Here is a 24,739-nt window from a genome sequence, read left to right as displayed (position 1 = left end):
ACTAAAAAAGTACATCAGAAAGAAAAGTAATTTCTTACCTCAAAAACAATCTTTTGTAGATAACTCCGTCAGGAAGATTCGAATGTGGCTCCCTTTATGACAAACATGGAGGGAAACTAACTGAGCATGTGCACAGTGAGTGTCATCACTCTAGGTTGTTTCTGATTAAAGGAATTCAAGGTGTTAGAACCGTCCCCTGTTACAACTGTCCCTGGTCTCCCCTAACATAAAAAATTACTTTTAACAGTAATGCGTTACTTTTTGTTGTAAGTAATCAACAAAGTAATTGAGTTTCTTTTTGAATGAAGTAACTAGTAACTGTAACTAGTTACTATTTCTTAGTAACTAGCACAACACTGGTCATGACCCAACAACCTTCTGGAAACTCACCCTGAGAAACGAAACCCATCAACATTATATAGAGCTTTGATCACAAACCCATAATGTGCCTTCAGTTAGCTTTGACACTAGAAAGAAGAGCAAAGTGCCCATTAATTGGACTTTCGTTTCCAGCATTCCTTTTGAAGTTTTCCACTTCATTTATGCTATTTGAACCTGACTGTGAACATAACATACATTAGTTAGTCATGCTCAGTGATTAGAAATTAGCTTGAATGAATCTGACATCCAGCTCCAGAGAAATACATTGAAATATACAGCAGATGTGGAGGACCAGACCTGCTTCACTAGAAAATGTAATCATTTGACCTCCACAGTGCAGATTTCAACGTGTGTAATAGTATTTTGTATGTTTATTACAAATTTCTATTCCTTTCTCTTCCTTTCTGGAATATTCCACAACTCATAAGTTATAAATTCTTGCTATTGAGTAATTGAAGTTTGGATTAAATGCATTTCATTCAAAGGGACAGTCAAACTCAATAGATTTCAATAAACAGCAGCAGCTTGTGAGCAGAGATTTTTTTGAGGCAAAATGGTATTAATAACACTTCAATAATTTTTGTTCAGCTGTGGTTGATCCGGCAGTCGTGCTTCCCATCACGGTGTGTGAAACGAGCACAAAAGAGCTAATATGATTAACCGGGGTTGCCAGAAACATTTCCAGCTCAACTACATCTAAAAAAAAACACACAAAAGACCTGAAACTCGAAAAAAAATCATTCACTGGAAAAGCAAGACACATTTACCTTCATTTCTTCAGCTTTTATGAGAGAAACAAGGTCACCGTTGTACCACAATTTTATATGATCCACTCCGTAAATCCCGCTTACTCTGGCACAAAAAAATTGCTATCATTTATAATCTTTTCATCTTTCCATTGTTTATTTATTTTTGGTTTGTTTGTTAGATTTCAACAAGATCTCTTTAACCATCGGGAATTTTTAAATTAATCGAATTTGCTGTAAAAAAAAAACCCCGCGGCGTTCTTATCGCTTCTTTTAAGGGGCTTCGCGATTTCCTCACCAACTGATCACCATTAGCATTTCTTGTAGCTTCTATTTTGTACCACTAGATGCTAAATGGGGCTGTGAATGATAATACATCTAAATACAATCATAAATTCGAATAAATGTAATAACTGTATAATTGGTTATGATTTATAGTGAATTTATGTGTGGAAACAAGTTATACTGTAGATGGACAGAATCTTGTGAAGGATTGAGCCTGGGGCTAATTTCTTTCTAGCCCAATGGGTTCCCCCTTGAGTCCGGTTCCTCTCAAGGTTTCTTCCTTTACCAATTTAAGGGAGTTTTTCCTTGCCACTGCTGCCTGAGTCACCTCAGACTTGCTCATATGGGGAATAAATACATACACATTGTGAACTATATACATCTAATAATAACCTAGAACCTGGCTCTATGTTTATGTTCTGTAAAGCTGCTTTGAGACAATGTCTATTGTAAAAAGCGCTATACAAATAAACTTGAATTGAATTGAATTGAATTGAACACTGTAGATTTTGGCTTATTGTGTTTGGTATTTGGAGGAAACCCGGATCATTAAAGACAGGAAATATTTTCTTAAAAAATTGAGAAATCACCAAATAAATCTGCCAATCTTCCTTTAATTTTGTGTGTTACCATTAACAAAACCTTTTGATACAATGCATCGCTCAATCCTAGTAGTTTCATCGGTATTACGAGCAGTCACTAATAATAAGGTACATCTAAAAGACAAAAGCTTTTGATTCTTTTTTTTTGACCTCCACATGCTCCTGTGTTAGTTTGAAGAGGCTCAAGATACTCAGTGTCTTATCTGCTTGTGTCCGTGTTAAAACCCCTCCTAAATCTCCGAACTTCATTTCAGCATTTAGAGATGATGTTGAAATCTTTTTAAGTACCAAAAATCAATTAGTCTGCTCATAGAACTGTAGCATACAGTATATCACAGGCATTAAATTTTGGACAGAGTTCTCTTATCTCTGCTAAATCATCTCTTCTGGCGGCTCAGCTTTAATCATTAAAGTTGGGTACTTCACTTTAGAGACCTTCTGACAATGTAAGTGCTGGAACTGCAACACAAAGCAGATCAATCTAGAAAATTCTCTAAAGAACCACTACATCTTTTCTGTACCTGAAAACGAGTCAGGTCCGTGTCAGCGAACGTGTCGCGCAAGGACAAGACCAAAAAGCGCTGAATCAGAATCAAATTACTGGGTAAATTCTATTTATTTGACAGCTAGTGTTTATCCTAAAGTCAAGAATTTTGTAATGATGTCAACAACGTCTGGAATGAATTTGATCGAGATGAAAAAATAGAAAGGAAAATAAACCAAATAAAACACTCATAGCAGGTAGACTACAAAAAAATCGAAAATCCAATGCAGTCTGAAAAGAAATAATGAAATAAATAACAAATTCTAAAATTTCCTGAAAGACATTTGTTTTGGACCCCTGAATATTTTTTTTGTTCACTTTCTTAAAAAAAAAAAAAAAGACACCGGACCCTTACTTTCTTTCAAAATCAATATCTTTTGCATTGCATCTTAAACTGCAAATAGTTCGAAACGTAACATACAATGTGGATGAGGAAGATTAGGTACTATTACTTGTAAAAATAAATAAAACTCTTCATTTTTGACATCTTTATGGTACAATACCGTTGTTTCTCGCTAGCTCTCATGCATGAATCTCGCCCATGTCTCATCCCGACGAGCAGACAATCATCAAGACGTTTTCATTTCATCTGCTTTCTCCATATTTTCTGTACATTTATTTACCCAGCGCTCCAAGTTCAGAATATTCCATAATGTCCAACAGAGAATCAGAAATCTGATGTTTTTTTTAATATATATATATATAACGTTCCAAATATTTTCTTAATAAAATCTAGCTACTTTTAAATTTTAAATTAGCCCTCCTTTTTTTTAAATTTAAGAATAATTAATAATTCCTGACACAGAAACTTACATACACACTGACAAAATTCTAATACTGAGGGTCACACCTAGAAAAGAATCACCATTTTTCTTTGATTTACTAAGGGAAGCTTCTAAGAGATTGATCATTGCTACCTTTTTTGTGAATGATATAAAATCCAGTCATCAAAAGTCTTACATTCGAAGAGACACCACAGGGCTTCTTTCCTGAAATGTCACCTTTTGCACGACAGAGCTTCGATGCAGGTCAAATTTCATGGGGAAAAAAACAGCCATAAAAATGCCATCCAAATTTCATTCGACTAAAGATTCTTCCGCACATTCATTCATAATATTAGCTGTTTTTTTTTTTTTTTTGCTCCATGTTCTGAATTGATGCCCAACTAACCGGCCAGCTCTTTTTTGGTTCTCTGTAGATTCAACTTTTCTTCTGGTTCTCGTCTACTTCCCGTCCTCCTGTTCGCATGAGCTTGACCTGTCTGCCAGGGCTACACAAAACAAGGACGTGTCACGAATGAAAGACTAAGAGAAGTCCCACTCTCAAAAGAGAGGCGATCAAGAAGAGAAAAAAAACACGATTTTACGAGTTTCATCTGTTCTTCCTAGAGCTGGTGTCCATTGTTTGACTGGTGCTTTTGACCCCCAAACCTGCAATCCCTTTCTTCCCGTCCCGTCCGTCTCTTTCTTCTGTCCAGAGATTTGAAAGGTACTCATGCTGGTCTGTGCTACGAAGGTGCCGTCCATTTTTATTTCGCGCCAACACATTACCTTGTTCTAAGCTCCCAGTGCTGTTGCACTTTTTGGCCAGTGGTGGTGCCAGTGAGCCAGGCATGAGCAACGAGCTTAGTGAAAGGCTGCTGATAGTCTCTGATAAATTTTTGCTGTTAAATGCTTGACCCAATCCTCCTCCGATCCCTGTGTCCTCACCCGAAGGTTCTACGGAGTTCGGCCTGTTGCGGCGGGGGCTGTCATCACAGTTGCTTTGACTCCTCTGGCGCCCCCTGGTGACCTGGAGAGAGAAGCAGGTTTGGTTTGGATGCAGTCTCTGGTTGAGATCCAAGCAAGGGAGGGTTTCGTCGGGTACAGGGCAAAGCAGAGGCCGAGGTAAAGACAGTTCTCTATTCGGATTTGCGCTAAAGTTGATGCCTCGCTCCAGCATGGTCTGCAGGCGGACTTCAGAGCTTCCTGTGGCTAATGATGAGTCACTGTGGGATGGTGGCTGAAATACAAAAAATATACAATAAAATTATTTATTCTGATTAAAGTTATCGTATGTTTTCTATAGTGCACGATGCTGATCAATGAATAATGCACATGCTTGTAGATTATCGGCTAAATACAGTACATCACCAAAGAAGTGTGGACACCTGAATATCACACCCATATGTGCTTGTTTCGCAAACTGCTGCCACTAAGATGGAAGCACACATGGCAATGCCCCTGTGCACAAAGCAAGCTCCATGAAGACATGGTTTGCCAAGGTTGGTGTGGAAAATCATGCCTGTCCTACACAAAGCCATGTGCTTGACTTTACAAATTATATTTGGTGGCCTTCTCACAAAACATAAGTCTGCCCTTGTATCGGAATAAGCACAAATCCCTACAACCATGCTCTGAAATCTAGTGGAAAGCATTCCCAGAAGAGTGAAGGTAACAGTGAGTAAATCTTGAAAGAGGCCACATGCCAATATATTTGGCCATGTAGTTCAAGACAGCATATGAGTAAGTCACTAAAGAGTTAAATTTATACATCTGTTGTGGAAATTTCTAATCTTAAGATGCTCATAAGGCTTTGTTCTTCTATGCTTGTACCCTGTGTGCGTCATAACCAGAGACTGACATCGTCATCAGTAGGTTTTGTTAAGATTATGACAAGGGCAATAGGGACTGGGGACGAGTTGTCCATAAACAATGTCCTATAGGTCCTCTAGAAGACCTTGGCCTGGTCAGATTAGCTTGATCAGGAGATGCATGAGGTAATGTTGAGCCAATGATTGATGATGTTTTGCATTACATATCTTCTGTTCTTCTTGGGTTCTGTCTATAAAACCTTGATATAATCAATGATCTTGGCCCTTCATCTCTCATGCTACATGTGGAGTGTTGGGTCCTGCTGCGCAACCGAGCACTATAAATTGTATAACCTTTTTTACTCTTGCTCGTGTCTACCGGTGTTATACTTTATTCTTTAAATCTCTCAAACCTCAGAACTTCCACAACATCCTAATCTGAATCATTTTGTACCTGTGAGCCCATGACCCTGCTGTTGGCTCCGGGTGACCGAAGCGATGCCCATGAGGCTGGGGAAGCAAGCCTAGAGCCAGGTCGCACTGCCCGTGCCATACCCGAGGCTAGGTTTCCTTGGGGCACGGCTGTGGCTGGGTGGAAGAACTCTGCCGGGAGATAAAAGAGAGGAGAGGGCATCCTCCTGTCTCTTCTGCTGTTACTGCTTCCTTGCTCACCATCTGCTGCAGAGGCATTCAACAGGGCAGCACATAGAAGGGCATGAAAAATTTCCAGCTTGATCAGAGTGCAGACTAATGTCATCATTTTCAATGCATCACGATAATTGGTTTACATAACCACTGTTACTGATACATATTATTATTATATCTTCTACCATTGCATGCACAGATAGTAGACCTGTCCTTTAGGACTATATATAAAAAAAAACCCTGATAAATAAAAACGGATGTACCAAAACAGGATAAATGTAGCTCCCTAGTTGTGCATTTTTTTTCATTGGCATGTCGAATTTGATAACTAGTTAAGTTTTGTTAATTATCATGTTAAATTACTTTTCCTATATACAGTATCTTCAACATCATCTATCCAGCGTTCGAAATTCTAGACATATTTAACTGAACAGAATATTTTACTTATAGCATATTGCTTATCATACTAGCTATAGTTAGGCATGATGAACATGTGGACAGCTTGATGGAAATAATATTAAAACATTAATGAATAAGACACAAAATTCCCCCACAGATAGTAAAGACAGTCAGACATCACACAGAGACTGTCATTGTGTTAGCACTTGGTCACAACACACAGTGACACATCAGACAGTTACACACTCTATATAGGCAGGGTACTGTAACATCATGCACGGTCACCACACACACACACACACACACACACACACACACACACACACACACACACACACACACACACACACACATACACACACAGTGAGTAGAAGTAAAAGCTAATGGCTCCCCAGCTGAGAGACTCAATCTGACAACCATTGGTGAGTATGAATTCTGAGCTGCAAAGTGGAAATCATCTTGAATCATGGATGACCTTCTCGGCACATCATGACTTTCTCATTAATTACACATTTGTTACACAGCTTTGCTACAGAAATGGCCATCCTGACAGTTCTTAACGGAGATTATCCCACTCATTGACTTGAAATTCGCAGCTATTATGTCAGCTGTGCCTCTATTTGACCCATTACAGGAATGTAAGAAAATTTCATGCCATGGCTTTATACCTAACTAATCACCTTCCTTGCATAAATAAGCATCAGTCTTAAGTTCCCTTTTTTACACTTCTCCAGATCGCCAGTAAAACAATACGCAATGGTGCTTTCACCTCATGTCAGAATTCATTAATGTTAATTACAAGCTGCTTGCTTGTAAAAAGCCTTTACATCTTCACTGAACTCAAAGTCAACAGAAATCTGGTATTTACTGAAAGCTCCCAGTTGGCAGCATTATAAATATACCCACCCACCCCCCCACCCCCCACAAAAAAAAAAATTGGCAGTGCTTTTTATAATAAACACATACTGTAGTATATATTAGCTTTCTGCTTGCAAAATGTGAGGGCGCTCTGTGTGTGTGTGGGGTGTGTGTGTGTGTGTGTGTGTGTGTGTGTGTGTGTGTGTGTGTGTGTGTGTGTGTGTGGTTCTTAGGATTAAATCATTTTGAAGTCCAAGGAGATGAAGTGTTTATGGAAGAGTCAGTAAATTGTGTTAAAACATCTACAGCAAAGCTTTAACTCGAACATTTCTGGCAGGGTAAAAGCTTTCAGAACAGATGACTCTGCAGTTTCTTGGTAATAAGCTTCCCTTTTTTACTTGACATACCTTTATTATGTTTAAGCAAATGTGGCTTTCAAGTGAAAACAACTGATGACTGATTACCAAAGTTCCCAACATCCAATCACATATCACTAATCACTACTGCTCCAGCAACCGTTCACTATTGTTCCCACCAATCACTAATCACTATTGTTCCCACCAATCACCAATCACCATTGTTCCCACCAATCATCAATCACTAATCACTATTGTTCCCACCAATCACCAATCACCATTGTTCCCACCAATCACCAATCACTATTGTTCCCACCAATCACTAATCACTATTGTCCCCATTAATCACTATTGTTCCCACCAATCACTAATTACTGTTGTTCCCACCAATCACTAATGTTCCCACCAATCACTAATTACTGTTGTTCCCACCAATCACTAATGTTCCCACCAATCACTAATCACTGTTGTTCCCACCAATCACTAATTACTGTTGTTCCCACCAATCACTAATGTTCCCACCAATCACTAATTACTGTTGTTCCCACCAATCACTAATTACTGTTGTTCCCACCAATCACTAATTACTGTTGTTACTGCCAAGCACTAATCACTATTGTTCCCACTAATCACTATTGTTCCCACTAATCACTATTGTTCCCACTAATCACTATTGTTCCCACTAATCACTATTGTTCACACCAATCACTAATCACTAATGTTCCCTCCAATCACCAATCACCAAGCACTAATCACTATATACTACAGTGGCTTAGTGGGTAGCACGTTCACCTCACACCTCCAGGGTTGGGGTTCGATTCCCGCCTCCGCCTTGTGTGTGCAGAGTTTGCATGTTCTCCCTCGGGGTTTCCTCGGGGGTTTCCTCCGGGTACTCCGGTTTCCTCCCCCGGTCCAAAGACATGCATGATAGGTTGATTGGCATCTCTGGAAAATTGTCCGCAGTGTGATTGCGTGAGTGAATGAGAGTGTGTGTGCCCTGCGATGGGTTGGCACTCCGTCCAGGGTGTATCCTGCCTCGATGCCCGATGACGCCTGAGATAGACACAGGCTCCCCGTGACCCGAGGTAGTTCGGATAAGCGGTAGAAAATGAGTGAGAGAGTGAGAGAGTGTTTTAAAATCTGTTTGTTCGTGGAGCCATGTGGTCATTATAGATGGTCACTAACCTGGACATTGAGATGGGACATGCTGAAGACATGCTGATTCGTTCTGAAGATCTAAATTAGGAAGCCTGTCTCCACTCTCACTCCCCATGCTGAAAGCTCGACTCTTGGAATGAGACCCCCTGCATTCTGCCGGTGTGGCCTGAAGCTCTTCTAAGCTCTGAGAGGTACTGCTCCCTCTATCCTCCTGGAAATATGGATCTCCATGTTAACATGGATGGTCTCATGAGACAAACTTAGCATTCAGAACTGCTAAAATAAAAAATAAAAATTTCCTCAACACCTGTTACGATTACATTGTTAAACTCTTATTTAGCTATGGATTATGACATAGCTACATCATAACCTCATTAGCACTGTGTAAAGATTGAGCCATATGCTAATCTACATATCAGCGCTGAGCCTTTGGGTTTGCCTGAAGGCAGCTAATGGCAAACTAAACACTCTTACAAAAGACTATATAATTATTCTGTGTATGTTAGACTGACACTAATACATCAAAATTTTAGCACTACTTTTTTTTTTTAAATCAAATTAACCTGAAATGCATTTTTAAAGATATGACCGACGTAACTGACACTTTGGTTTGAAATTCTACCTCCGGCATCTTTCAATGGAGCGTTTTAACGTTTTGACATAATGATTTAAGGGAGGGGAAAAAAAACGTGCTATTGGACCCATCTGAATTCTCCTTGTTATGCAGCGGCTATTAAATTAGCGGTGAGTCGGTAAAAGAAAAATCATCAAAGTGAGCCTGAAGAAGTGTGACAATCAGCATCACCACCTGGCTGATATGCCCAAGAGCTCAACGGAATAGACCAATGTGAGAACACTGATTAGATAATTAGGTCATTTAACATGCATTGATTAGCTCATCAGGTAATAAAGCATGTAAATGAAGATTACTTAGGCAATTAAGAAATAGGACAATTAGAGACCAGAGTGATATCCCTTGAGGCCTTGCGGAAGAGGCTACTGGACAGCTGTAAAAGGGGGGTCAGTTTGCCAAAATAGTAGTTAATTATAAACAAACAAACAAACAAACAAACAAACAAATAAATAGTGTTTTGAACTTCAGCTTCCTCACTCAAAAGGAAGTACGGACAGCAATAAATATTGAATTAAAAAATATTTTTTAATACAAATGATTAAAAATATAACAATCGACCATTGATGAAAAAGTTCAAAAATGCTTATATAAATATTGTAGTTATTTAGGTGATATTTATTAAAATTGAATGTATTAGTATGTGTTTATTTATGCATTTATTGGCTTTTTTTTAACTAAAAAATATTTGTTAAATATTGACAACAATTTTTCAGTGAACATTTATTTGTTTGTTTGTTTGTTTGTTTGTGGTTGGTTTATTGGTTTATTTATTCGTTTGCTTGATTGCCAGACCTCTCTTCATACACCTGAGTGTTTCTGTGTCTATATACCTTCATGTCTCTGACAGCTAGCTGGTACACACTGTGGTCATCAAGACTGAGGTCATCAGGAAGTGCTGGAGACGACGACTTGTCTGAGAGCTGCTCTGACATCAAAGAAGCCTGCTCCACCTCAGCCAAGCGGATCTTTAAAAATAAGAACATGTACAGCGCACGTACAAGGCAAGTTCGAGGTGATAAAGTAAACAGGACCTGATGAGAATATGCGAATATCCCTATCAGAAACACTGCATTCTGTTGGGCTTTTGAGATCCACCAGAATTGTAACTTTATTTCATTTCCTTTCTTATATAATTGCTACATGCATTTGTTCCTTTTGAGTGGACTGACATGTGTAAAGGTTTACTAGTCTAGTTAGATTGGACAATTTTTCCAGCCCCGAAATGAGCACTGACTTCTGAGAGATGGGAAGTTTCCTGTTTCCTATACTGTATGTTATAAACTTAGCTGGTTATTTCTGTTAAGACAAGGTTTTGTATACTGTACTGTATTGTAAATTTAGCAAGCTTGATGCTACATGATTCTTGACTGATTCCAATTTCCTGTGTTTTTACGATGCACCATATTCCTTCATGTACAAATCACTGCCATTGATTCTGTTCATTTATTGGACCATTTCTCATATATGACTGTATGTATATATTTGCATATACATACATACATACATACATACATACATACATACATACATACATTGGAGTGGACTCAGTGGAGTGTATACTGTAAATTCCATCACATCCTTAAATATGCTAATATGCTAATATCTGATATGTCACACGTATTTACAATTTTTACACATCTGTCCCATTCAGGCTGATAATACATAATATGTGTGTGTAAAAATGGATTTCCGTAGCTCCTTTAGCAGGAAGCTCTGAGTAGATGACTAAAGCAGACTGGGAATTGCAGTGCAGAGAAGTTACGGCTCATGGCATTTCAATTTCCGAGAACCTGTACGCTTACTAACGTGATATCAGCCTGCCCCCTTTGGGGGACATGAGGAAATCTACTGAATATAAGGCTGTCTGGTCACTGAGCTGAATCCAATAAGTGCAGAAGATTGATCTAAAATGGGCTGATGCACACACAAAAATATAGGCTTGAGTAGTGATGAACTGAATAACAGGTAATGCTGTCACTTAAGCGTTTGTCCTGCAGCTTAGCTATGACTGGCGTACGTTCAGCTCAAAAGGCCTTTTTTTCTACACACAGTAAATAATCTGTCTGCAGAAGAAAAAAAAAATCATCAATGTGTCATATGATCTAAGTCTCAGCGCTGTTATTAATGAACCATAACAAATCCTACATAAATAATAATAATAATTTGCAGTTTATAATTTGTTGTTCATGCTATTCATTGGCCATGCTTGATGGTAACCAGTAACGAGAAAATTCAAGTCTTGAGTCCAGACTATCATATTAGTAGTGTTATAATAACTGTACATTCTGTTTAAGGGTATTTTTCTCACCTGGCTCATTTGGGGAGTTTGTTTCAGAACACAGCTATCACACCAAAACAACCGACTGCAAAAGAACTCAGGAGCAGTTTGTTCATCCTGAGAAAGCAATCTGAACCAACGGACCAACAAACGAACATTTATACCAGCAATGCAGGCTGGAAACTGCGTTAATTATTGTTTTTGGGTAGCTAATGGCGCTCAATATGGATTGAAGTTTAACGAATGTGACAGAACTTTGGTGATGAAAAATTCTCTGGGTGAGCACATTATGGCAATAAATAGATAGATAGATAGATAGATAGATAGATAGATAGATAGATAGATAGATAGATAGATAGATAGATAGATAGATAGATAGATAGATAGATAGACAAATAAATAAATAAATAAATAAATAAATAAATAAATAAATAAATAACAGTTCTTGTCATTTTAAAATGACCACGTAAAATGGTTGTTCTCTGAAAAAGGTAAATTGACAATTTTATCCTGATAAAACATTGATTCTTGCCTCAATCTGATTCATTTAACGAATACAGCTAAAGAGAAAGCATCAATAAGCTCAATGAGCTGTTGACTATCTTGATGGTTGATTTAAATGAACGTAAACTGACACACTTTGACTATTTTGCTGTCTGAATGCAAACCAAGCCAAGGAGAAAATGTACTGTAACAAATTCAGTCCCAAGTCTTTGGAACAAAGGGCAAAGTCTGGAAACACCCTTAAGACTTAAGGATCTGAATGGCTTCTAGCCTCATTATTTGGCAGCTTATAAAATAACACTTGATCCAGCACATCATATTTTATTCATTTTCAAAAATTGTTTATTTTTATTTTACTGATAGTTACTCGGTGCACACAACAAGAAGAAGATACTAAACTGAGGTCATAAAATGATAAATTAAGTGTGAGATGTTGGCTATTTTTGCTAGCTGTTTTGGATTAAAACTGTTTATTAATTTTTTTTTGTTCTTTTGATGTGCTGTCATATTTAAAAAAAAAAAAAAGTTGCCCATGGTTTAAAAAATAATCTGACCAAAACACTCATTTGGCTATAGCTCATTTCTATCCATAAATAATTTAATCTTTGAGATATGCATAGACGAGATGTTTCTTCTCTGCTCTCGCCTGTGAACTTTCAGGCGAAAATACTAATTAAACAATGGATTAGCAGAGTCATATTTAAGTATTTAATATCAGCCTTAAATGTCAAAGCGTCATTTTTTAAGTGTGTAGGAAACCATGTATCTCAGCATGACACATTGTCTGAGACTGCAGGTGATTAAATCGTCACTACATTTGCTTAACTCAGCTTTAAATACAGCCCTTGGACAGTGGTGACTCACCATGCTTATGTTAATGCATAAATAATATGGCATGTTCGTCCTTTGTGTGCAATATGTGTGTGTGTGTGTGTGTGTGTGTGTGTGTGTTACCTCTGTAGGCTGGCATCGGCAACCTCTGCACACTGCAGGGGAAGAGTAGTGATGAAACACAGATCCTGACAGGTTATCAATCATCTGCATCTCGCCCTCCAGAGAGTCCTTAATCAGCAGAGATACACTGTCCAGCCACAGGTTCTCCTGCATACAAACACACATGAGAGTATCATCATTGGGTTTGTTTGCGGGTCTCAAATGAGCATAATTATCATGAATATTATAATGGGGAAAGCCTTATGGTTACAGAGTCTGGCTCCTAACCAGAGGTGGGAGTAAGTCACACATGTGCAAGTCACAAGGAAGTCTCAAGTCGTGGATGTCAAGTCAAAGTCAAGTCGAGTCTTTGTTTAATACTTGTCAAGCAAGTCTCAAGTCTCAAATTTGCGACTTAAGTCTGAGACGAGTCAGGTCATATGACTCGAGTCCCCCATCCCTGCTCCTAACCCTAAGGTTGTGGGTTCGAGTCTCGGGCCGGCCACGACTGAGGTGCCCTTGAGCAAGGCACTGAACCCCCGCAACTGCTCCCCGGGCGCCGCAGCATAAATGGCTGCCCACTGCACCAGGTGTATGTTCACAGTGAGTGTGTTCACTGCTGTGTGTGTGCACGTTGGATGGGTTAAACGCAGAGAACAAATTCTGAGTGTAGGTCACCGTACTTAGCCGTACAGTACGTCACGTCACTTTCACTATATGAGCGGCTGTGATTTGGCAGGCTGTAGACATAATTGTGGAAATGTCTTTGGGTCCATGGACAGGACTGATGATTTCCATAGAAAGTAGGGAAGTATTAGTATCTACATTAATTACATGCAAGCAACGAACCTCATTTATCAAGTTAGATATGAATAAACTTAAATTTTAAAGTTCAATTCTATGAATATTAGTTTGTGATATGTTGCTGAAATATTATATATGAATTACACCGGCAAGTTAGAATTGGATATTTATATGAATTTCACAAAAAAATTATTGTATATATAGGGGGGCACAGTGGCTTAGTGGTTAGCACGTTCGCCTCACACCTCCAGGGTTGGGGGTTTGATTCCCACCTCCGCCTTGTGTGTGTGGAGTTTGCATGTTCTCCTCGTGCCTCGGGGGTTTCCTCCGGGTACTCCGGTTTCCTCCCCCAGTCCAAAGACATGCATGGTAGGTTGATTGGCACCTCTGGAAAATTGTCCGTAGTGTGTGATTGTGTGAGTGAATGAGAGTGTGTGTGTGCCCTGTGATGGGTTGGCACTCCGTCCAGAGTGTATCCTGCCCCGATGCCCGATGACGCCTGAGATAGGCACAGGCTCCCCGTGACCCGAGGTAGTTCGGATAAGCGGTAGAAAATGAATGAATGAATGAATGAATGAATGAATGAATGAATGAATGTATTTTATATTTAAAAAAAGCAATTCAAAACAAATAAACAAAACATAAGATTCAATAACAGTTAGTGTGCATCTGGTTGTGGAAGATGATACTTCAGTTACTGAGCTGCATTGCTGGAGGATTTTAATTTAATGCTCTTTCACCATTCAGCTTTCTGTGAGATTTGGACTTTTATGGGCATCGGTAAAGGCAAATCAGCTGTGCTATGAATATTTTTGGCAAATTATGGTTGTCTGGCATTTATCATTATTAGTCTTAAAATCAGCACACATCTGTTACTGTTGTGGGAACATTAAGGTCATGAATATGACACCATCCTCAGATGACTTTCCATTTATAACACATTATATACAAAGAGTCTCCCGGTTGAGATTAATGCACAAAGTGGTCCTCACTACATTGAAACCTTTCCTCATACATGCATGCAATTTCCTCTATTTCTCTCGTGGCCTCTAGTCTAAGTGATTAATCAGAACTTTATATTGCAGTCCTTTAGTAGCATTTCTGCCTGGCACAGAGAGGTACTAGAAAACCCTGCATGTGTCCTATTAATAATGTGTCACCATTAAAATGAAGACTGCTGATTAAATGGTGAGTGTAGCGAGCCTTCCCGGCCATCCCCTGTGTCTTATTAATAAGACCACTACCACTTAAGAAATTCGAGGCAATCTAGTTAATTGGACTGCGAGTGTTTGATTATTTTACCCAGGGGTCAGTGAGGTGTGCCTTTAGAAAGCAAGCAAGCTTGTATGAATGTTTTCAGCAGCGTGATTTTGCGCAAGTACATTTTTGAGTTGTGATTATGACTGACTGAATAGCTCATTTCTTATGCGTGATTGGGGAGAAACGAGAGACAAAAGCATAAAGAATAAACCCAAATGATCTCTGTTTCCATCTTTTCCACACAGGCTGACAGGCTCTTTGTTCCCTGTGAGTTGATGGAGGCAGAGGCACTATTTTTTGCTGGTGTTCAGTGAGCCGTATTCCCAGCCAGTCATGCATGATCATGCACGTCCAACAATCCTGGAAGCCGTCAGGTGAGAAACAGCAGAGTGGGCATTGATCTGCCACATCAGACATACCATCACTGGCACTGTTTATCAGCCAACACTTCCTTACCACTTCCTCTTTGTCCTTAGACCCTTCTTACCCTCTTTTATACCCTTTGTAACTCCATATATACTGATTGTTGACAGAACTCCCCCATCACCAAATCCAGTACACTTGGAACCTGCCACCTCATATACCCTTCAAGTTCTACGCTGTACCTCGGCAATATTTCGTTGGATACCAGCCAAACACAGCAGACGTTATTCCTTGAGTTCAGAGATATGCCTCTACAATACTTATGCTATGCATTCTATGTACCTTAGTATCTGTACTTTTGTAAGAAAATCCCAAAAAGAAACACAAATGCATTTGATGCATTTCTATGCCATGATCCTACAATCTCCTTAGAGAATTTTCCGATCACCTCAATCAAAACTGAACAAAGCTTTGACATGGTATCAGATTATCAGCTATACCTCAGTATCTGGTTGATCCCTTTCTGTAAAAAGTACTGGTTTGTCGCTAACAAAAACACATGCAAATATATACAGTATAGGCCAAGGTTTTGAAGCGGTCTTAAACCCGTTAGATGCAAACAAGGGTCTTGACGCATGTCTTTCAGTGGAGGGTGTCAAGACATCCTTGCCCTATACAAACTCAATAATGAAAATTCTTTTGCACATCATTGCCATTAAGAGCATTTCAGCATTTCCCCTCATTGACGGCACTCTTTATTGTCCCCAGACCTGTATACACCTTGACTATTGTTGTGCTACAACTCCTAACTAGTCCACTCACACATGGCAATCAGTTCTTTTAACTGATTCAGAATGCAGATGCACAATTTTTTCATAGTCTTCCTACCTTCCTTACTTCCATTAAGCGGTTTACAATAGCTTCCCGTTTTAGAGTTTAAAGATCAGGTCCATCCATCCTGGTGGCAGGGTTAAATACTGGATTGTATCTAAAGCCTGTCAAGTAAGACTTGGACCAGACCTGCCACCTTTTAAGACATACAGAAAGAAGACAATGTGAGCCTTCCATGTGCACTTAAAGGTCAGATCAGGTTGTACTTGTTGCTTGAAGGGCTGAAGGTACAGTGTAGGATTTACCTTTGCCATCAGACCCCCTGATATCTTACTCCCAAATTCTCATTTAGGTTGTCGTTTCTACCCTTTCTGCTATATAGAGCAGACAATAAGGGTGAAGGATATTCATCAGTCTGTGCATCTTTTTGGGGGGGTTTCGAGCACATCATCCACATATTAACAGTACATTCCCATTATGTTTTCCAGTATGATGTGTTGCATATAAATAAAGAGTCCCTACATCACTGTACAGCCAGAACACAACACTTTCTTTGCACCCTACACAATTTTCTGCAAGTACTTGCAATCGTGCTTGGAACTCTTAGGGTGTTTATCACAGCCATTAATCCAGAGCACATGTCTGAGCATAAGTGGTTAGAGTTAAGAAATTTGCACACAGTCAACTATGTCTGTAGCAGCAAATTGTGAGCTTCTTAGGCACACTCAATCATGATTCACAAATAGCTTCTTTGTCCAAACTTTAAAAATGTATTCTGCAAGGTCATTCTTTTTATGTGTTGTCATGCCAGTGTCTGCAACTCCCAAAGTAGATGTGGTTGAACTCCAATGATCTTCAGTGCATGACCTCATCACATGCCCTCCAGTCAAGCACCTATACCAGCTTAGTTACAGTACCTGATTGCTAACGATTGCAATCAGACAGCTACCTTTAAATAACACAGACTCTCAAATACATTTTCTCCAGCATTGGGCCAGTGATGATTCCAATTCTTGGCTTGCCTTGTTTAGGCTTTTGACTATAGGCTGTTTACTGTTTAGGCTTGTGTAATGTATATATACTGATCACCTGACCACTCATTTGCCTCGTTTTTCTGAGCTGGTATGAAATATATGTTTTATATGATAGAACCAGAAAACCTGCAATCTGTCTGGATTCAGGATACAGCTGGTGTGCAAACCCTTTATCAGACAAGTTCTGTGGTGGTAATATAAACAGTAGTGATTAAGCAAACGTTATATAGCTGAAAACTGCATAATTTCTTTACTTTCGAAGCTGGAACATTTTTGTTCTCGGTTTTATGATAAAAAACTCATTAAGCAAGTATTAAACTTTAACAGCCCAAAAACAAGTAGCCGTAATTCGTTCAGGGACAGCTGGTTATGATGTTGGGCTTGAAGAGTCAGAGAGAGCGAGAGAGAGAGAGAGAGAGAGAGAGAGAGAGAGAGAGAGAGAGAGAGAGAGAGAGAGAGAGAGAGAGAGAGGGACAAATTTGCTGTCTTCCATCTTTCTCTATACAGTATATGTTTTACTTCTCAGGCTCAGTCCAACCCACTAATTATGCTGCTCTGGCAATAACAGTCTAAGTCTTCAATTCGGAAGCCTGCCATTGCTGATAAAGTTATTTATTAAAGGATGGAAAAGTGCTTTATTAGATAGCATTGTTTAACACTGTGGGTGTTATGTGCACAAGCTAAAGAATGACAAAAAATTAATAGTCTGGTTAGGTTTTTTTGGTCTTTGAATTATACTCCATATATAGAGTATCCATACCACTTTATTGGGAAAACATTAGATCTGCTAATTTATGCAATTATCTCATCAGACAGTAATGTAGCAGCAGCACAGTCATACTGAAAGCCATATATATACAGGCCAAGAATCTGCAATGCATGGAAAACCGTCGCCTAACCCTTTTCTAATCTTCAACAGTTCCGTTTTGCCTATTTTGCAGTTGTAGCCTATATACTCTTAAGGTTTTAAGTGCTGTGTGGTCTTCTTTGTGGTTGAAAGAAAACTGGTTTCAAGTGTTACTTGAGTTACTGTAGCTTTAATATCGCCTCGAAACCGGCATTTCTCATCTGGCTCTTATTAACAAATTAAAGAGCATTTCTACCTGCTGAACTACCTTATAAACTTGCTGGGTGAATGATAACTCCAGAAACTCTCATAAACTCTCATAATATATATATATATATATATATATATATATATATATATATATATATATATACAAATCAAAGTACATACTGTATATAATGTGTAGTGCATTGTAAATATGTCTAGTAGTACACTGTGTGTACCGACTATGTATGAGCACATTGCATCTTTTCCACATTTGCACATTTCACCTGGTACTAAGCATTTTGCATTTAGCATTTTTCACCTATATGTAAATTGTTCTAATTTCTGTTTCTTAACTTCTGTATGTAAATGGTTCTGCAATTTCTGGAGCCCGCCCCCAAGAATTTCACTCACCATGGCACATGTGCCGTGGTGATGTAAAATAAAGGTGACTTGACTTGACTTGACTAAAACATCCAGGAGATAATCTGTTCTGAAATACCCAACCCAGCCTGCCTGCCAACATCCATGGGCAAAGCAACTAGGCAGAGATCACTGGGCATAGCATAGGACAGTCTCTAGACTAGATTATAGCATATTGTATAGAAGCTCCAAGGAGTAAGTGCTACAGTAGGTAAAATTAGCTGATGCTTGTTTGTCATTCTGGTGCTCTTTTCCTTGGTTTTTCTTGGTTTGCTTGGTTCTTCACTCAGATGCTCCATTACACAACATATTATCAATTTAACCTTGCACCCATCTTCGCAACATGAATTGATACTTTTTCACTTCCTCACCTTTTGTCTGCTACTCCATAAATAGACACCGACCACAATCATGTTCCCGTGTTTATCGAATGAAAAGATTGGTCGTGTTGGTGCTGCATTTTAAATTTCACAATCACAGCAATCCACAGGTGCTATTGCAAGAGGCCGGTCTGTGCTATTCTTAGCATAGTATCTATTATTAGAACAAGGAGCAAGTCGAGACAACAATCTAGCTTTGGTCCAAAACTAACAGGCACCTGCAACAAAAGCACCAGTGATTCATACTCGAGGAAGAAGAGGTACATTCAGATCAGTTGGGGTAGTATATGGTGGTGGTGGTGGTGGTGGTGGTTGGGGTGGTGTTGGAGAACAGAAAACCATTACCTCATGTTCATTTTGTCAGCATCTGGTACAGAGTGTCCCTTCTACTCTCTTTCAGTATCAGTTCATTATATTCTGCTGCTCTAATCTTCCTGCATGCTAAATCCACATATCAGTCAGTCCCATACTTGCTTTCCATTAGGCTTTCCCATTCCTATTAACACAACTGTATACCTCCACTACCGCAGAGTGTCAATCAATTGCCAAGATACATTTTTAATCAGAAGAAAAAATGGAAATTTTATAAATTATGATATTAGTTTGGCTTGAGGCTAATCCTGCACAAAAAAGATTAATGTCTTAAGGAATTATGTTACCAAGATCCATCCATGTTTTTTTTTTGTACTGCTTATCCTACACAGGGCCATGAGGACCATGTAGCCTATACCCGGGAACCCACCCTGGGCAGGGTGGCAAACAAACAAAGGAGTACGGGGTGAAAATGCACACAACTCCAAACACAGAACAGTACTTCAACCCCAACCCCAGAGATGCAAGGCAAATGAGCGCGCCACTAAGATACAAGATCAAGGTTCTAAAATAAAGAACAACTGACAACTTAGTCCTGTAAGCCAGATCTAGATGAAGGTAGTAATTATTGTAAATAAACATGAACCAAAGAAGATCCAACCACGAGAACCAACTACTTTCAAAGTAATAGTCTGGCAACCACTCAACCATGTTTACTCCACTCACAGGTAAAAGGTTTTGCCTTTGGGGATGTTTTTTTTTTTCAACATTTGAAGATCTCTATTACAAGATGCTGACACTATAGCAAACTATTTTCTTTTTCTTAGTATGAGGTTTAGATGAGATAATGTGTTTTTTTCCACCATATAAATGTGAATTGTTACTATAGAAACTATACCACATTCGAATGGACGCATTAATCTAACCCTGTGATTAACCTTGAAACAAGCATCATTGTCATAGCTGCTGTAATAGAAAATCAATCAACACCTTGAAAATCAATCAACACCTCGAATTCAGCACAACTGTGGTATAATGTGCAATACATCATGTGATAGTAGTTTCATTAATTGTCATACTTTTTGTGAGCTGAGCAGTAGGGATGCATGCAGCAGTAATGACTGGACTACCTGTGCAGGTGAGTAAAGCTTCCTGTGGTTGTGAGATTCATGTCCACCGCTTGGAGGTGTGTACCCGCTTTGGCTGGCATGCACGTGCGCCCCCACCATGGCTGCCTGTCTGCTTCCACATTCAAGTCCCGGCCTCTCTGCTCCACATCCACTACCTCCTCCACCTCCTCCAACTCCAGTTCCCATCCCGATGCCAGGCCCAGCAGCAGCTGCCAGTCCACCCAGGCAGCACAGCCCTCCCTGCGCTAGCTCGAGCTCAATTTCGGCGTCCATCTCCGCCTCCTCCTGTGCTTCTTTGTTTGAGTCATCCAGGTGCTTCATCAGCACGGCAACTACCACGTTGATGAGCACAAATTGGGCCGTCAGCACAAAACTGACAAAATACATGGGGGAGATGAACTGCAGACTGCCATTGCAGGAGTAGGTGTCGCCTGGTGGACATTCACGTAAAGTGTCCTGGAAGGAAAAAAAATTAGATTGAAAAAATGATCTACTCTGTGATACCATGTTAATAACTATGCATGCTATATGTTCTGGACACTAACAAACAAACAAACAAACAAACAAACAAATAAATAACAATCACCAGTTCTCAAAAATTCTTTAATGTACCTTCATTATCCCGTTCCAGTTGTCACCAGTTGAAACCTGGAACAGTGTCAGGAAGGCCATGCCGAAGTTCTCAAAGGTGGCATGCCGACTCATCCCCTCACACGGGTAGTCTGCATTGCACACTAAGATCGATAGAATAAATAAACAAAAGAAATAGATACAGACTCAGAGTCTCTAAACTGAAAGATATAAACTATATGAACTAAATGCTGCAACACAGAGTCATTTCCAGTCAGTACGGTCACCAGCAGATCTTAACACTTCCGACATGGATCATATTGACAACTTAAATGCTGCTAATCTCATTTAAACCATCATTAGTTGTAGGACCAACATGTTTGCCATCTGTCAGTTATATTAAGAGCAGCATTTACCCAGTTCTCCGAATAGCTCTACACCCAGAGCTGCATAGATGAAGAACAGCAACATAAACAGCAGACCCAGATTTCCCACCTGCAACACAGTCATTCAGCATGCCATTAGCTAATTACTGTAATCACAAGAGCTGAAATCAAGGTTACCTTGACATTTAGAATAAACAAGATGTCACCAAATAATGACTCATCTGAATAAGTAAGCAAACAAATATCTGTTTTTCCCCCCCTAAATAGGGCAATACACAACTGTAAATCTGTATGTAATATTGAGATAGAAATCCCCTAAGAAAACATTGTGTACAAAGTGTATTAGACACAGAAGCATCCTGAAGCTCAACCAACAAATCTTATCAAACTCTGGCAGTGAAATATGCACTGGGATGGATAAGCTGTTGATATAATAAGTTTGGCTATGAGACGAAAACAGTGACTTTGGTTTTGTGGTTTTGTGATTGTGGTTAGCGTCGTTCCGACAAAAATATAGGAAGCACATCTGGTCCAAGAGGGGAGAGGGACATCACTCTCACTGAATTAATGAGGTGTTTTTTTTTAAGTATAATTTGCTTGTGCAGACTGCTTCATTATGAGAACAGTGACTTTATGTCTTGGATATAATCTGCAAGGAATAATGAAGCAGCGTAATATACAAATACAGCGTAATAGACAGCCCCAAATCTAATGCATGTACTTTTGTTGTATTAATTAAGACGTCTAATCTCCGTTATCAGTATCTCTTTCAGCCTGGTAAATTACACCTAAGGTGCTGAGGGAATATATTTGTACTTATGCCCTATTTTATATTAAATAGGTTAGAAATTGCAGTAACAATTAAGGCACACAATAACTGAAACACACTGTAGGACTCTAGGTAATAAATTATCATTCATAGCTGATATGAAACTGGGGATGTTGTAGCTTAGTGTTTAAAGCGTTTTGGAAAGTTTGAATTCCAGGTCCACTGATGCCCCTTTTCCACCGAGGCAGTTTGAGTGCTGGTTCGGAGCCAGAGCCAAATTAAAAATCAGTTCTTTCTTTTTCGACACCCAAAGCACCGGCTCTGAACCTGGAAAAGTGGTTCTTAAGTAGCACCAAAACACTGCTGGTCTAGACTTAAGAACCGCTTGCGTCAGGGGCTGGGGGTGGGGTTACTGTGACCAACAAGACAAAATAGAACGTTGTTGGTGCCATTTTTACAGTAAATCATTTTTAATCAGGATTCGCCACGTTCGGATGCCAATGTATGCTCGCAAAGCCATGAGCATTAATAGTAAAGCAACATCCACCATCGTTCATGTTGTGTTTGTGTTCGCAGCGCTAACGTTGCTGTATAATGTTGTATACAGTGATGTAAGACTTAGAAGGCTGGCCAGTGGAACCAACTTCGAACCCGCATTCTGAACCATCACCAAACAAACCACCAAACCAACAAAGTGTGCAAAAGTTGGACCAACAATTGCCCTCTTTCCACCAGAAAGAACCGGGTGCTGGTTCGAAATTTGACCAGCAATGTTTTGCTCTGGATAAGGGCGCTGCCAAATTCTCTAAATGTATTAAATAAAGCTCTCTGTTGTATCAGAGAGAGTGTATAGCAAATAGAGAATTGGAACAGATATTCCCATTTTTTTTTCTGTTCCCATAAAAAAATGCCAGAATCTAAACAATGCATCAAAAACTTTGATGATTAATACAGCAAATCATATTCTACAGCACTTTCATTTGCCGGTTAGATATCTGCTTGATTAACAGAGCACAGCAAATAACTACGGGCTCTGATGCAGCTTTTTTTTTTTATAAAAACGTCTAGACCCTAATTGCTTAAATTACCCGAGAGAATTTCCGAAACAATGTGCAAAGGAAAAATTGCTTAAAATGCGATCTAAACAACGGAAATGCGAGGATAGATACGTTACGTTTACTTTTCTTCTTGTGAACTAAACAGAGGAGAACATCTCAGAAAATATAAGATCAGCTAATTAGCTTTCAGAAGTTTACACTGCTGCATAAGCAATAAGCTCTGTGTGGGTGTGCTGTACATTACAGCAAAAAAAACAGAAATAAATAAATAAAAGGATTATAAAACTTTCACAAGTAAGAAACCCAGTGACAATCCACGTTACTTTACTTTGGGTGTACTGTACTCCATAGCAGAGTATGTTATGTCTAATGAAGGTCACGGATTTTATAGCATTTTATATATTGGGCTTCTCTGCTATTTCTCACACGGGGCAGGGAATGATTTATTTATGCAATTAACCTCTCTTTCTTGCGTTAGCTAAACTGTCCTCGTGTTATGGTTTGAGTATGACACTGGAGGAGGACAGCTCAAGGCTCAAGACACAGTGTAGAGAATGGTTTGTCTGTATCAGAAAAGTGATATGATTCTATTAGTCCAATTATCGGTATATTATTCCACAGTTGCTTTGGATTGGATTTTCAAATCTGATCGATCATACGGTGTTGATTTTACATCCACAACGATTTTACGTTTTATGGGTGGAGTAGTATTATATAGTAGGCCTACTGTATAAGTATAACGACTTATTCAAAGAGATTTGTATGGAAAGTGTTAAATATGCCTAAATATAGTAATACACATTTGAGTACATATTGTTATTGAGCATTGAAAAGCGTATTATTCGATATAAAGACATTTAGGGAAGAGGCTCTCCAGCATCAAATGCTTTGTAACACTATGTTTTCCACCAAAGGAAGGTCTTCAAGTCTCTTTGCTGTTCTGGCAACAAGGTGGTGGAATGAACTTACTGTACACTAAGGGTCCAGACAGCTAAGTCACTGGCTATATTCAAACGACGGTTGAAGACCAACTTATTCATGAAACACATCAACTAGAACTTCCTTCACTGTTTGTTGTATGTATGTATATATAAAAAGTTGAACAGTGTTTTAGACTCATGGTATCTTAAGTATGTAAGTGAACCAAAATTACTGTATCCAATGATTTAGACTTAAGCACTGTTGTACGTCGCTCTGGATAAGGGCGTCTGCCAAATGCTGTAAATGTAAATGTCTTCAGGACAGACGACTTTACATTTTTTTGCCTTTATTAACTTTAATGGAAAGACTTTTTGAAGAAAAGAAAAAAAAAGAGAGATTAATTTACCTGAGGTAAAGCCTGGACTACGGTGTCTAGCAAAGCACGCATCCCAGTGGCCATCTTCAACAGTTTCAGTACTATGAACAGAGGAAAGAATCAAAGTAAAAAAGTGCCATATTCAGAGACGTTTTTAAAAGAGGTCCCACTGGTCC

The 24,739-nt window shown here is 39.1% G+C and overlaps 1 protein-coding gene across 2 annotated transcripts in view; it reads right to left on the bottom strand.

Annotated features, from left to right (window-relative positions):
* Positions 1-1,931: 1,931 nt before the first annotated feature.
* The window catches only part of cacna1ia (calcium voltage-gated channel subunit alpha1 Ia), a 203,121-nt gene continuing 180,313 nt past the window's right edge, over positions 1,932-24,739 (bottom strand). Inside the window, exons 29-37 of one of the 2 annotated variants that reach the window (XM_047814307.1) lie at positions 24,594-24,664; positions 21,470-21,548; positions 21,096-21,217; positions 20,484-20,939; positions 12,917-13,063; positions 10,011-10,145; positions 8,574-8,757; positions 5,585-5,805; positions 1,932-4,559 (exon numbers count right to left, since the gene is read on the bottom strand). In XM_047814307.1, the coding sequence (XP_047670263.1) occupies positions 3,930-4,559; positions 5,585-5,805; positions 8,574-8,757; positions 10,011-10,145; positions 12,917-13,063; positions 20,484-20,939; positions 21,096-21,217; positions 21,470-21,548; positions 24,594-24,664 (2,045 nt within the window). In that variant the 3' untranslated portion in view covers positions 1,932-3,929. Of the gene's footprint in view, positions 4,560-5,584; positions 5,809-8,573; positions 8,758-10,010; positions 10,146-12,916; positions 13,064-20,483; positions 20,940-21,095; positions 21,218-21,469; positions 21,549-24,593; positions 24,665-24,739 lie in introns of both variants that reach the window. The other variant, XM_047814306.1, reaches the window with a different exon arrangement.

This window comes from Tachysurus fulvidraco, chromosome 5, assembly GCF_022655615.1.
Source record: "Tachysurus fulvidraco isolate hzauxx_2018 chromosome 5, HZAU_PFXX_2.0, whole genome shotgun sequence".
NCBI classification, from domain to species: domain Eukaryota; kingdom Metazoa; phylum Chordata; class Actinopteri; order Siluriformes; family Bagridae; genus Tachysurus; species Tachysurus fulvidraco.
The sequence above is the reverse complement of the archived record's forward strand: the minus strand, read 5'-3'. Positions and strand labels throughout refer to the sequence as shown.